The sequence below is a fragment of the Archocentrus centrarchus genome, chromosome 17 (genome assembly GCF_007364275.1).
Source record: "Archocentrus centrarchus isolate MPI-CPG fArcCen1 chromosome 17, fArcCen1, whole genome shotgun sequence".
Lineage (NCBI taxonomy): Eukaryota > Metazoa > Chordata > Actinopteri > Cichliformes > Cichlidae > Archocentrus > Archocentrus centrarchus.
In genome coordinates this window covers 22,016,534-22,031,663 of record NC_044362.1, presented here as the reverse complement: position 1 = coordinate 22,031,663, position 15,130 = coordinate 22,016,534, and the positions used below count along the sequence as shown (strand labels likewise).

General features: G+C 39.7%; 2 protein-coding genes across 3 annotated transcripts; both read right to left on the bottom strand.

Annotated features, from left to right (window-relative positions):
* Positions 1 to 199: 199 nt before the first annotated feature.
* ftr67 (finTRIM family, member 67) lies at positions 200 to 8,960 on the bottom strand. 2 transcript variants are annotated; one of them, XM_030752134.1, is made up of 7 exons: positions 8,243 to 8,954; positions 4,233 to 4,328; positions 3,847 to 4,080; positions 3,264 to 3,423; positions 3,065 to 3,166; positions 1,994 to 2,092; positions 200 to 649 (listed from the first exon to the last, which is right to left on the bottom strand). In XM_030752134.1, exons 1-7 carry the CDS (start codon positions 8,843 to 8,845, stop codon positions 582 to 584), a joined length of 1,362 nt encoding a protein of 453 aa, XP_030607994.1. In that variant the 5' UTR covers positions 8,846 to 8,954; the 3' UTR covers positions 200 to 581. The 2 variants fall into 2 exon arrangements, with proteins under 2 accessions (XP_030607994.1, XP_030607995.1); XM_030752135.1 differs by lacking the exon at positions 1,994 to 2,092 and having other exon boundaries at positions 8,243 to 8,960.
* A 3,976-nt stretch (positions 8,961 to 12,936) lies between these two features.
* On the bottom strand, positions 12,937 to 14,853 carry LOC115795757 (protein THEM6-like). The gene is made up of 3 exons (XM_030751821.1): positions 14,759 to 14,853; positions 13,723 to 14,227; positions 12,937 to 13,526 (listed from the first exon to the last, which is right to left on the bottom strand). Exons 2-3 carry the CDS (start codon positions 14,221 to 14,223, stop codon positions 13,419 to 13,421), a joined length of 609 nt encoding a protein of 202 aa, XP_030607681.1. The 5' UTR covers positions 14,224 to 14,227; positions 14,759 to 14,853; the 3' UTR covers positions 12,937 to 13,418.
* Positions 14,854 to 15,130: the final 277 nt, after the last annotated feature.

The following is a 15,130-nucleotide window of genomic DNA, read 5'->3' as shown; positions in this document are numbered from 1 at the left end:
ACCTGCTCACTGAAACACCTCCAGGTGCACATCAGGGTAGCTCATATGAGATTACATTTGAATAGAATCTGATACAAAAGGCTGTACAGAAAAGCACTCCATTGTTTTCGTGTGTGAAGTCAGCGTTTTAGTCACGCAGCTCATGTGCAAAGAAAAACCACCCGTGAGAAAGCAAAGGATGTCTGCTTTTTAATGGCAGCATGTCACATAATTCACATTATCTTTGAAGCCAAATGACTGTTTACAGAGTGTTGGTTAAAAAATAAATAATATAAAGGCATAAAAGATAATTCTTTACTAAATAACAAAATATTGTCCTGAAATAAGATCCAGTAAGTCAGTCCTGCTTTTTGCTGCTTAACACTTCAGGAAGTGAATACACTGTCAGTGGGATGTTCAGTGGTACTTCCCCCATGCCTGTTCTACCACTGCTTACATGCAATATGCAAGTATAGCTGATTTTTAAAAAAAAAAAAAGCAATTAAATGACTGGAGTGTCATTGTGGCTTTGTGTGAGGACAGCACTTGAGTATAATAGCATAATAGCATTCAGCTAGCGAGTTTGATCTCCATAAGAAGTCTTATTTTCTCCTGGGGTGAGCACGTCGCTGAGGGTGCTTATGTCTGGATCCAGAGGAGAAAGTAGAGACTGGAAAAAAGAAAAAAGAAAAATTTGTCAGCGCAAACAAATACCACAAATTATACCAGCAGCTTTTAGCTTGAAATATAAAGAAAAGGTAGAGCACTGCTGGAGTACTACATTTCTGCTTTAACCACTGACTTCTGCTCAGTGCTGGATTCTTCTCCTTTTGGCTCTTTGAAAACTGTATGATGTTAATGAGATGCTAAGTGAGAAAGAGCCCCCCCTTTACAAAGAATGGTCAACAATAACGCAAGTGAATAAGGAGAAAAAGAAAAAAAAATCTATACACACTTGCATATTTCACCAACGCAGGACTCAGATTAAGAGGATCAATTCCTGCCTGCCTTTAAGCTTTGATTAAAATGGTCATTCCACAAACTTGACCTAAATGACATCAATTAGCCAGCATAAACAAAAAAAAAGGCAAACTTTACTTCTTTACTTTGACATTTCCTACAACATGATATCAAATATACCCAGTGTAGTGTTCCCTAAAAGCTCTTTCAGCTGCTCCCTTATCTCCCAAGGAGTCGCCACAGTCCGCATATTTGATTTGCCACTTTTTTTAAACACATCAGATGCCCTTTATATGGAGGCTTGTTTCAACCACCGAAAAAACTTTTTTTTTGCCATCCATAACTCAAAATTTTGATAGAATAATTGAAGTTTGAGTTAGTAAGTCAAAATTTTGAGTTACCCAACTTGAAATTTTGAGATAATAACCAGAAATTTTGACTTATGGATGGCAAAAGAAAAAAAGAAAAGTGTATTTTTCCAGTGCTGGAAACAAGTGTCCATTCCTTCCTGACACAACCCACCCATTTATCCAGGCTCGGGGCTGGCACTATCTGTGCCATGCAGTCACTTAACAGAATTTTCTGATATGTTTGAATTTGTCTGAAACAGTACTCTGTAGTGTAGTGGTTTATTCATTCACCCAACAAGTGAAGGATCCCAGGAGGAGACACAAATCCCTTGGGCTACATCAGGAAGGGCATTCAGCATTAAAAAAATAAGTTAATAAAAATCTGACAAATCAAGCATGTGGAGCCACCCACTGTGGAGGTCCCTTATGAATAAGGAAGCAGCTGAAAGTAGCTTTTAGTACTTATTACCTATTAACTGAATTAGCTTTAAAACAGTGACTATGTATAAAAAAAAAAAAAAAGAGAAAATCCAACAGCCAAGTCTAAAACTGTCAGGTTTAAGTACGTCTACACTCAATTTACTTCTTTCTTTCTTACACTAGAACAATAATATTTGTGGACGCATTTTAATGTTTGTTTAGGTTAAGTGTGCTCCACACACATGCAGTAGCCTCTACATAAATGCTGTAATGGTTGCAGTTACCAAACTGTGAGAAGGCCGACGCTGGTATGACAGGTTTTTGAGTGCGGAAGGGGTTGAGAGGGCTCACGGGACTTTGGTCTAGACCAGGTGAAGGGCCCACTGTGATAACACAGACAGACAACAAACACGGTTACTACGGAGTCTCAGGTATCGATCAATATCGGCAACATTTGTGCAGATTCAGCAAAGTCAAATGTAAACAAACACACTTGGTAAGAAGTTTCAGCTGTGAGATAAAGGGGTTAGATTGGCATGTCTTGTTTTTTTTTTTTGCAATTAAAAAAAAAAAAAAAAAAAAAGCTACACTGATGAACAAAATGTATAGATGATGACACTATTAGCAATAAAAAAAACTAAGATTTAAACAGATTTTTAGTAGAACAGAAATTCACATTCCATATTACTACGTTTTTGGTCATGCGTAACAGTGTGTTGTGTATTCATATTAGGGTTTCTCAAGTTTAATTTAAGACACATTCCTCCTAGAAAAAGGATAGAAAGATATCTGTTTTGCTGTCATGTTATCACAAATATGAAAAATATCAGTGTAAACCAGTAGGGTGAGGAATTATTCACAAAGTGCCTGAATTTCTTTATATTTATAATCACACAACAAATCACCTAATGATATCATTAATTTGCCATTAAACACATAGCAAACACTTCTGAATTAAAATGGTTTTTATCGTTTTATTTATAAAACTGCCATTTATTCTCTAAGGGTTATCTGACTGTAGATTTAATATTTTTAATCTTTAATATTTTAATCATGCGTGACCCTACTGTCAGGGCAGGATTAATTATATAACCCTAATCACAGTCTGTACAATCTGTGCAACACGCATGTTTAAGAAACTTCCATCAACAAACCCCTAAAAAAAAGAGCTTGGCTTTGTGTGAGTGTTAAATACAGCAAAGATAGATTTCTGAATGAGTTCATTTTAATTTAAAAGTGTGATTTAAGCTGGAAAAAAACAAAACAAAAAAATGTCCCCACCCACCAAAAGTGTTGCACTGTTTAAACATCTGTATTAAAAGCTGTAAATGTATGACACACAGGAACACACTCACATGCAGCTGCTTCCATTTGTACAGCCGCCCCAGTTTCATTCATCTCTGTCCTGTCAGGCTGGACTGTGAGATTTGGACTCCTTACAATTACTACATTTCTCACTGTAAAAGAAAAAAAAAAGTGCAATAACATCAACAGAGAGTCAGTAGAATCATTTATGATGCAAAACCCAAATGCGATGCAAATCTCTGTATCTACCTCTCTCATAAATGATGACAAATCCATCCTGACAGACCTCCTGCAGCAGCGTCTTAAAATCTGACACGGCTGTCGTCACCAGGCCAAATGTGAGGCCGGGGTCATCTGTGAATGAAGGCGAAGCCGACAGCACAGGTGGAGCGTGGAGGGACTGACAGCTCTAAAAACAGAGACCAAGAGGGCTGATGAAGAAATGACTTTAAGAACCTGTTTTCCAAGAGTTTGCTATGGTGGTGTGTTTATTAAGTGTTCCATCATATGGGAAGATAAACTGACCCAGAGCCATTTGTGACAAGAGGTAAGACATAAAATAGTTTGATCAACAAGTGGGGGCGGCACCAGGATCCAAGACTGGGACCACAGTAATGAAAGATAATAGGTGAAAGGGTCTGAATTTGATAAGGTAAAATACCAAAATATAGCAAAGGGGTGATGGGATCAGAAGGTCACATTATAAGGTTTTGGGAACTTTTTGCATGCAGGGACTATTTTCATTGTGCAACTTGATATTACCACAGTAACACAGTTTAGAATCACTGTCCTGAGAGGCTGAAAAACCACATGTAACCATGAAAGGCATCACCTGAAGAAAGTGGACGGAGTCTTCAGCATGGAAAAGCTTATCCAGTTCATCTTCATTCTTCTTCAGCTGTGCGATCTCCTTCTGAATCTGCTCCAGCAGCTTCTCCGCTTCACCGATGGCCATCTTTTCCTGATCGTTTATCAGTTCTCTAACCTCAAAGCGCTTCAGCTCTATCGACCGAATCAGCTCGGAGAAGACGGCGTCGCTCTCCTCAGCTGCTACACGAGCCGAACGCTGGAGGGAGACACATAGGAAGGAAGAGCAGGCGAAGAGTGAAGAAAGCCAAAAAAACTTCATAAGTTAATAAAATACGTGTAGAAATGCAACATTAGAAAGATGAGACATTTTTATCATCTAACAGTGAGATGCTGAATATCAGCACTTACACTGAGAGAGAAAATGGCTTTTCTCAGCTCTTGCACCTCCTTTTCTCTTTGCTGAATCCTCAGCTGGGAGCTCTGCTTAATCTCACTGAGCTGCCTCTGAGGGGAAAAAGTCAGTAAGAAAGAAAAGTGAATGTAACTCAATAAAAGCAGACACATTTTCCTACTGCTGTGCTCCTGGGCACAGACTGAAGTTGTCTCAGTTGCCACTAAAACTGAATCACTTAAAATAAAGTTAATCAGGGTGCAAGTAAAAGCACATTTCTCTGTACCATCTACATCCTATTTGATCAGGTCTTAAAAAAAAAAAACTTTAAAAAAACTTTAGAAAGCTAGATGAGATCACAGAAACTCCATTGATGATTAAAAATTATTTTGAAACCTTGAAATTATTATTATTGTAAACCTTTGCTGGTTGTATTCCATACAGATAACTACAAACCAGGTTTGAGAAACACAACCTTTAAACTTATTGAGCTGATTTAAGTGTCTTAATGGTTAAGACTGTGTCACTCTGCTCCTGATCTGGCTGAATATTTGCTCTAGATTAGATCATGTCTTGATTCAAAAAGACACTGCAACAGTCACTGATGAACACTGGACCTTCTGAATACAAAGGAACTGAGTTATCTGCTTTACTGCTTTCCTTCTTTCAAACTGTATTGTAAATTATAAATTGGTAACAAAACCTACTGAGACTTAAATGCAATGATGAGTTTAATTGACAATAAAAGATTAATGAACAGAAGTAGTGAAACAAGTAATTGATATAAAGAAAATGAAATGATGATCATTTAAGTGATTATTAACTTATACAACCCCCAAAACAGGAATGGTTTTACAGGTGGAGGCCACTGACAATTTTTCCTCCTCATCTTTTCTGACTGTTTTTCCACTGGTTTTGCATTTGGCTAGGGTCAGCGTCACTACTGGTAGCATGAGGCAATACCTGAACCCTACAGAGGCTGCACAGGTAGACCAACTCCTCCGGGATGGCGCATCAATATGTGCCATTGCCAGGAGGTTTGCTGTGTCTCCCAGCACAGTCTCAAGAGCACGCAGGAAATTCCAGGAGACAGGAAGATATTCTAGGAGAGCTGGACAGGGCCGTAGAAGGCCCTTAACCCATCAACAGGACTAGTATCTGCTCCTTTGTGCAAGGAGGACCAGGACGAGCACTGTCAAAGTCCTACAAAAGGACCTCCACCAGCTTAGTGGTGCGAATGTCTCTGACCAAACAATCGCAAACAGGCTTCATGAGGGTGGCCTGACATCCTCTACTGGGTCCTGTGCTCACTGCCTGGTACCATGGAGCCTGTTTGGAATTTGCCATAGAATACCAGAATTGACAGGTCCACCACTGGTGCACTGTGCTTTTTACAAATAAGAGCAAGTTCATCTGTCTCGTTAGCAGCATGCCTCGACACTGTCAGGCATGCATACAAGCACATGGAGGCCATACAAACTAATGAGTACCATCTTGAGTTGATTTTCTGGGTGTCTTTGAATTCAGACTTCTGTAGGTTGATATTTTTCATTTCCATCAAATGATGTGGCATCCCTGGGTTCTTAAAAAATTATCCAGTCCATATCAGTATAGATATCCAGCATGATTTTCCCATAAAGATCTGATGTGTGTTCAAAGTGTTCCTTGAATTTCTATGAGCAGTGTACTGTTCTAACTTAGATAAGTGGCCCTGAGATATAGTGATTAATGCATTCACCTTACATCTAAAAGATCCTGCTTCAAGACTGGGAGGAGGGTTGTCACTGCTTTTCTCTGTCACACTGCATTTGATTAGATTACAAATGCCAACTGATTAACAAAACCCACTCAGAGCTTAAAATATGCAATGGCTTGCTTGATTTATAATTAAAGAATAGAGAATACGACAATTAGTGAAACAATGAGTTGATTTAAAGAAATTGATATTTAAACATCTTTTTGTTTCTTGAAGACGTTTCACCTCTCATCCGAAAGGCTTCTTCAGTTCTCAACCATGATCAATAGAGGGTCATAACCACCTCCAGGGGACTACGCCCACAGGGGTTTAAATACCTGGGTCTCTCCACCATTTGGTTGAGAACTGAAGAAGCCTTTCGGATGAGAGGTGAAACGTCTTCAAGAAACAAAAAGAAGTCCAGTCGCCTTTTTCAAGCTCCAGAGACTACTATGACCTGGATAACTGAGAATCTACACAGACATATTTAAACATGTTGTTACAGCCTCTCAAATGCAGCCTTTTTTATACTTGAATGATTCATAGGGGTGTGTGTGTGTGTTTGCATCTCAACAGTTAGACTGATTTTGTCTAACTGTAAATAAAGCCAAATATCTGTTCTAGATTAGATATTCTTTAAAAAAAAAAAAAAAAAAGCCCACTGTTAAAAGACAGCTGTTTAACAGTGGACTTTAAGAGATACATTTAAATACTGCACTGCAGTTCTGTGTCCTTTAGTTCTCATCTTTGTATGCTGCACAGCCAGCAGGCCCTAATCACATGACCTCAGGGACCTGCTGGGGATGCATGCTGGTGTTCATCCATGCAGACCTCTTAAAGTCAAAACCAGAACCTTAAAGTGTACTCTGAAGTTAATGGGGAGCAATGGTGTGATACTTGCAACAGCGTTCTGAAGAACCTGCAGATGGTCCACGAAAGCTTTGTTAAGACAAGTGCACAATGATTTACAATAAACACCACGATACAGTCATGAAACTTATAATAAGAGAAGAGAAAAGCAGCACTTTTTCCTTCATTCAGACCATCCAATGTTAAATGTGTGTTAAATGTGATAATTGTGATTACACTTACACTTTACATATGACTGGGTAGTATTGGCAATTTATAGCCAACAGCCTGTGTTGTTTATGTTTTTTGAATCAAATGTTCAAGGAAATACTTCACTTTCTCTTGGATTTTGATGAGAGTGAGGACAGGCTTCTAGCCAGGAAAATTTCAAAAGCCAGCGCTATCAGACAACTGGAAGGGTTGGGGGAGGGCCCCATGGGATTTTCTGTTTTTTTAAGTGGGCCGCAGCACTTTTGACTTTTGACCACTGATCTATAGCAACACTTTCAGCATAAAAACAGCATAAAATAAAAGCTACCACCAGCCTCTACTTTTGTCTCAGCTACTTAGAAGAAGAGGCTGCTTTCTTTAGTCTTATTTTTTTCCTCCAGTGGATGATGTCCTTCCAATGTGTTAAACTGTTCACCTCACATTCACACATCAGGGCAACTCAGGGTTCAGTATCTCTCCCACAAGTATCCTTCAACATGCACACTGGAGGCCCCGCAGATTGAACCACTGACCTTCTGGTTGGTAGACAATCTGCTCCTGAGCAACAGCTGACCCTTCCAGATCCCAAAGGGATTTGTGTCTGCATGTGCTTCTGCATGTGAAGCAAATGTGTAACCACTACACTACCTACAGGAGCACAAATATTCTTAGATATCAATATTCTTCATAATATTTTTCATTAGTTTTTAATTTTCACTTCATTTGGAATTTTTGTTGGGTTTTTTTTTTTAGTTTTTAAATCACAGTAATTTCCATAGTGAATTTACTCATTTAATTTAGTTTAAACTGTACGAAAGTGCGCCGTCCAGGGTGTACCCTGCCTTTCACCCTATGGCAGCTGGGATACTGGATTGGATGGATGGATGGATGGATGGATGGATGGATAGTTTAAATGTTACTCTGTTTTTTAAAATAATTTGGAGGTATTTGTATTGGGCAGAATAGAGTTTAAAATCGGGGAAACAATATAGACAGCACCTTGTGGAGGTAGTTAACTTAGTCTCGGGAAAAAAAAAAATCCACATTAGCAGTGAGACTTATAAATACTTTCAATGGTATTTATTTATTTTAATTATTTATTATTTTAGTTACTTTCATGAGTACACTGTTATGGGTTTGTTTTGTCTTCTCGTTTTTTTTTTTTCCCAATTACCAAAACGAGCTGCAGCTGGGGGTAAGCCGCCTCCTGAGTAATTCAGGTGAGGTGATTACCTGCTTCTGCTGTATCTCCTCCTCGGCCAGAACCGCGTCGTGTCCCCTGTGCTCGTCGGTCAGGCACATAGAGCAAATGCAGCGCTTGTCGGTGCGGCAGTACAGCTCCAACAGCTTGTCGTGTCGCCGACAAATGTTCTCCTGGAGTCGCTTGGAGGCCGCCACCAGCTTGTGTTTCATGAATGTCGAGGACTCGTAGTGAGGCCGGACGTGGTCTTCGCAGTACGAGGCCAGACAAACCAGGCATGAGCTGACCGCCTTGCTCTTCCTCCCGCTGCAGACGTCGCACTCCACGTCGTTTGCTTCGGCGAAAGTTCGGCCAGCTGCCGAGACAGCCGAGTCCTCCTGGAGTGTCGTCTTCTTGAATTTCTCCACCACGTCGGCCAGAATGGTGTTCCTGGAGATCAGCGGCCTCGGGTTGAAACTCTGCCGGCACTGCGGACAGACAAAAACCCCGAGGTAGTCGTCCTGGCCCCAGTAGTTCTGGATGCAGACCGAGCAGTAGCTGTGTCCGCACGGTATAGTTACTGGGTCCTTCAGCACGTCCAGACAGATGGAGCAGTTGAACTGGTCCTTGTCCAGGAGAACTCCGGCTTGAGCCATCACTGAAAACGCCGAATAACAGGTTAAAAACTAACGAGAAAGTAACTGACAGCCAACTGCTGCTTTGTTTACAGGAAGTGAAGGAGGCGGGCCTGTAGTTGTTATGGTTAACACCCCCCCCCCGCACTACTTCCGGTTTCTGCATCGGCGATTAGCAAACGATTAATTGATGCTCTACCGCCACCAACTGGCATGGAGTGTGGATCTTAAGGTTTGTTGAAACGTGCAAACATACACAGAAATGGGCTATAAGGCAGAATTTACACCAGTACGCATGTCACCAATGGGCAAAGCAGTAACAGGGAGGATGTTTTAGGTTTATTATTATTAATAATATTATTATTATTATTATTATTATTATTATTATTATTATTATTATTAATACTACTACTCCTCCTCCTCACAACAGGGCAGCACATGAAGTCTACAAATTTTAACATGTTTATCAACCATATAATTAAAATTGCAAAAAAAGTTGGTTTATACTGTAAATGAAAAAAGTGATATTTACTCTGGTTCTTGTATTTTCTTTGACTTACTGAAATTCCTGTGACTAGAAGAAGAGTGAGGGAACCCATTCAGGATTTCCACAAGAGTAACAGAGGGGACAGGCAATTCATGGACAGTTTATTTCCAAGAACTTAAATTTTTTTTTTTTTTTTTTTTTTTTTTTTTTTTAAATGGTTATTAGCAAAAATAAAAAAATTGGTATAGAATATTACAAATAAGGCTGTGGAACAGTAATGAAAAATGTCAAATTATTTGGATTTTTATAACTCGTATTAGTAATTGAACTTGAACAAACATGATTGTAGGGTTGCTCGGGGGGGGGGTCATAATCATGATTATTTAACGATTACTCACCGACTTTGTAAACACTATTGATTCCACTTAAAGAACAATGAATACTTGGAATCTAGTACAATCTCTTAAATAAATACTACATTGAAAATAAAAATAGATTTTAATAGATTCAACTACAGCAATGTTATACATTGACACCTTCTTAAAATAATGACCATAATGACTGTGTATCAAACCACATACTTAGGCATGCAGACTGCTTCTACAAACATTTTGTAAAAGAACGGGTCGCTCTCAGGAGCTCGGTGAATTCTGTAAATTCACAGAGCAGGGTCAGCAAATGCTGAGGAGAATAGTGCACAGAGGACACCAACTTTCTGCAGTCAATTGCTACAGACCTCAGAACTTCGTGTGGCCTTCAGATTAGCTCAAACAGTGTGTAGAGAGCTTCATGGAATGGGTTTCCATAACTGACCAGCTGCATCCAAGCTTTACAGCATGAAGCACAATGGAAAGTGTCAGATGCAGTGGTGTAAAGCATGCTGCCACTGGACTCTGGAGCAGTGGAGACGTGTTCTCTGGAGTGATGAATCATGCTTCTCCATCTGGCAATCTGATGGATGAGTCCAGGTTTGGTGGTTGCCAGGAGAACAGTACTTGTCTGACTGCATTGTGCCAAGTGTAAAGTTTGATGGAAGGGGGAGATTATGGTGTGGGGTTGTTTTTCAGAAGTTGGGCTCGGCCCCTTTAGTTCCAGTGAAAGGAACTCTTAATGCTTCAGCCAACCTGACAGAACACCTTTGGGATGAATTAGAGTGCAGACTGTGAACCAGGCTTTCTCATCAAACATTAGTGTCTGACCTTAAATGTGCTTCTGGAAGAATGGTCAAATTCCCCAAAACACACTCCTAAACTTTTTTGGAAAGCCTTCCCTGAAGCTGTTATTGCTGGGCCAGCAGCAAATAAACCCTACAGATTAAGAATGGCATGTTACTCAAGTACATATGCATGTGAAGGCAAATACTTTTGGCAATATAGTGTATGGAGAAATGAGGGGTTGCTCAAGACTGTACGATGTATGTACAACATCTGAGATGCAACAACAGGGGCACTGGAAAGAACTGGTGGGGGTTACAGCACGTTAGATTCAACTCTACCCTTGTAGATACATTGGTAAGCAACACTGGCTCATGCAAATACCTTGGTGTTCACAGTGACAGTGACTTGAGGTGGTTCCCAAACTGTACCGAACATTCAAATCCAAAACTCTGATTCACAATCTAATAAGCAGCAGACAAGATTATGGGTCAGATTCGCTTTAACCTCCTGGAGCTTTTTGACCAAGCAGTCATTTTACAGGCAAACATCTTAACTGACAGCTCCCATGTTTTGCACACAGAATATACATCGTTGAACTCAGGTAGGAGGTACAGGGTTCCCCTCTGTAAACATAATGGGTACAAACACTCATTTGTGCCTCTGCCAATCAAACTTATCAATGAGCAAGCATGAAAGTATGGCCAACTCTGAATAGCTTTTTATGAACTTGTATACTGTTTTTATTTATTTACTTTTTAAAATTCTCCATGTAATTGTTATAGTCTCATTGCATTTACTGGATTTTATCAGTTTTGTTGAAAACATGTTCATGCAATTTCATATCTTTGCAACAAATATAAGACAGTGTCCTCATTTCATAGGGAGTAGCAATTTGTGACATGCAGTAATATAGTTTAAAAATATTCTTATCTAGTAGCTCTTTGGTGCATGTGTTGTTTTTGTTGCACCTGTCAGGGTGGGATTTCATACTCAATAGTACATTTTGGCAAAAAGTGATATCTTTTTTACTTAAGCTATTTTGTAATGTATTTAACTAAATTTTTAATTGTTGTAACAACAAAGGAATTTCTGAAGTTTGGGCTGAATAAAATATTTTATAATCTTACATGGCTGCTTTCTGTACCACTGTCCATCCACAGCTCTTTATTTTTTCTTTCTTCCAGTAAGATATGAGGGTGTTTTGTGGTGGATGATCTTCATTCTGACCCTGTAAATTTTCCCAGTAGTTTAGTGATAGCTGCGGTCTTCTGGTTTCTAGTGGCTTTCCACTCATTCCTATTTGTAATGCAGCAGCTGGGGTCATTTTAAACCAGTAACGTAAGAAACTTTGAAATATAATTTCATACTTATCATTCCTAAATGTAATCATGCACTGAATCATTTGTATTGTATGTATTTTGGGGTCTGGGAAATATATTCTGTTTAAAGTCAAAGATGCTGCCTTAGAACTGTTTGTTTTTTTTGGTATTGGATTGTTTAATATAACCAAGAGGAAACATCTGTAGCTGATCGAGGTCCAGTTAACGTCATCTACTTACAACCTTCTCGTTGACTCTACGATTAACAATCCTGCTGTTTTTAACCTGTATCTACAACTGTGTATCTACAAATATAACTATAACTGTAAAAACATTAATTTGGAGGTTGAAATGCTCATAAAATACAAGCACAGTAAGTCAACAGTTCACTCTGTGCTTATGCTTTTTGCCAAAGTCACACATGCAGTTTTTCCAGCTCTGAATGAATGGATAAACTCTCCAAATGAGACGTTTCAGACCTACACAAGTTAAACTGTGAAACCATTGTATAAAGGCTGAGAGTAAAAATGATCCAAACACAGTTTCCAGAGCATTTTTAATTTAAAATGCATTTAAATAATTAAACACAATAAATAAAGTTTGGAACATAAACCCATTTTTGTAAATCATAAATAAGTGGAAGATAAACAGAAAATGCATATTTTCAAACTTTAACAGGATTTTGTGGTCAGTGCATTAACTACATAAACATAACAGATCAGACATCTTTAAAAATCTAATTTCCTTCACACAGAACAAGTACATTACTTTGGTCACAAAGGAAAAACTGACGCATTAATGAGAACATTTCAGCTTTCAAATGGCCGCCTCAGTGAAATCAAACTCAGACATTCATTGTTAATTGTGCGTTGTGGGTTTTGAAAAGTTGCCAGAGACCTCATGTTTGCTCATTACACCTGTCAATCAAAACATGTAAGCTCGCTCTCTTAAAACCACACGCAGTCCCGATCGAGGGGTCGTCCTGTTAAAAGCAGGTATTTCAAACCTATATTGCACCAATAAATTGATCCCTCATAAAGAATTTTTTTCTCATTTAGGTTAATACCATATTTGTGCAAAATACTGATGGGAAGATTATAACAATCATCAGCACATGTTCATTATGTCCATTCAAGTATTTCATTACTCTTTTTTTTTTATGTGTGTGAAAAGTTATAAGTCTTTCTAATCTACTAGAAACAGGCACAAAAATATTCTGTATGATTCAAAACATGCATCAATGTCAGTGGAAGATTAAATTTTGCTCTACATGCTTATCTGAGGTTAGAGGATTTTTCTGAATGAGAATGAAGATGTCTAAAGCCAGTCTACTCACAGTCAACTACTGAATAAGCTGCAAGGGTAAAGCTACAAACTCCATTATGATCCCTTTACATACAGTACTTTTGAAACCTTACAGTTCAAGTTTTCATATTCACCTCCCTTCAGTTCAAAGAATTTCACACCTTACAAAAATTACACAGCAGGTAGGATTAATCCAAAACGGAGATACTCCTGGAAGTCAACTAAAATGCTCTACAATGTTTTACATGTTTGTGTGCATGTATATGTGCGTGCAATGCTGTATGATATGTGTCTACACTCATGATGCACAGTGTCATGGTGTGGCTTCACTTGTTCTTCTCCTCCAGGCCGCTCTCTGCTCTCAGGGCTTGGCTGCTGGCCGCAATGAAGTTCATCCAGTGTTTGAGGTCCTCGGGAAACTCTGGGCGCTCGATCTGTAAACAGACACAGTGTTAGATGAATAAAGCCACAGTCTGAAGCCGATAAATCAGTTAACACCCAACAACACACACACTGTCAAGTTCAGGATACTAAAGTGTGATTATGAAACGCTTTTCTTTGTCTTGTGGATTCTATAAGGAAAATGACCATGAACAGAAGCCCTCAGAGTAATGCCACCACTTTTCTCACCTTCTTTTTGCAGATATATTCGATGATTGTCTCGGGGCTGCAGTGCACTACGTTTTGCCTACAGAGCATGATCGCAGAGACAAAGCTATCTTTCTTGGACACAAAACGCTGCTCCAAGTAAAAGGCTTTCTCATCCCAGCCCAAAACTTTGGTCCGAATCTCAAAAGCCTCACGGAAGGCCAAGGAGCGGCGGTACCGGATGGTGGAGGCCCCTACCACCAATTTTGCCCCCAGTTTGCGTGAGGCCATGAACAGCCCGTTTCTCATGTAATGGTGGAAGCGTGCAAAGTCACACTCCCTCAGATACCGAGAGTTGTTCATGTGGCCCAAGTAGTCCAAATCGTGTGGAAGGACCATGCCGTCGATACTTTGCTCGGCTAAAATGTCCCGTACTCTGGGCTGGAACCATGCCTGGATGAAAACCTGGGCCCCTCGCAGAAAGTACCAAACATCTAGGCTGCAGAAGAGCAGGAGGAGGGCACCCAACACCAGCAGAAACATCTCTCTGGAACAACAGTGCAGATATTAGTGCCAAGAATCAAAACTGATGCTTTTAAAGACAGCAGGTATTTATTTGCAGGTCTACAGTCATTTCCTATTTTAAAAAAAGAAGAAGCTGATTTTAAAGGGTCTAAACTGAGGAGGACCGTCAGGATTAAACAAACTGCCACTTTGACCTCATCAATGACAGTGCAGATGTGGGATAAAACCAGCGATCAGTGTTTTTTTTTTTCTTTGGCTGACTGATTAACCTGGCTAAAAACACAGAAGCAGCACATTTCCACCAGCAGCCACTTCAACCTTGAGAGGATTGTGAAGCTAACGCTTCTCCTTTAAAATTAACGGGCTGCAGCCTGCTGCCAAAGCCAAATCTGTTAGCTTAGCTGCTAGCTGCCAGCAGCTGGTGCCCTCGGAGAAAAAAAAAAAACGAGCACACCGCTCCTCGCACAGCCGCCACACTCCAGTTCTCCTTATCAGAAAGGAAGCAATAATCATACAGACGGCAGAAATATCTTTTAATGGCCGCGAAACTCACTGTGCGTCCCGAAGAAAGCGCTATCATGGGAAGCGGTGCAACTTGAAGGAACCGGTAGAATCAATGAACATAAGTTCCGGGTGTGTGACGACAAGTAGCCTCATTGGTTGACTTGTTGGCATGGTTACACGAAAAACGTTTTCGCGTCTGAAGGGACTGACGTCACCTCACTAACGCGTGATTTATTTATTTATTTATTTATTTATTACCTCTCCCGAGGAGGTTACGTTTTTGGTATCGTCTGCGTGTCATCCTGTCTGTTAAACACAATATCTCGGAAATTTTTGAATGAATTCTGATAAAACGTTGTAGGGGTGTAGAGTGAGGTCATGTTAACAATCCATTGGCCATAGTGTGAGTTGATTTATTATT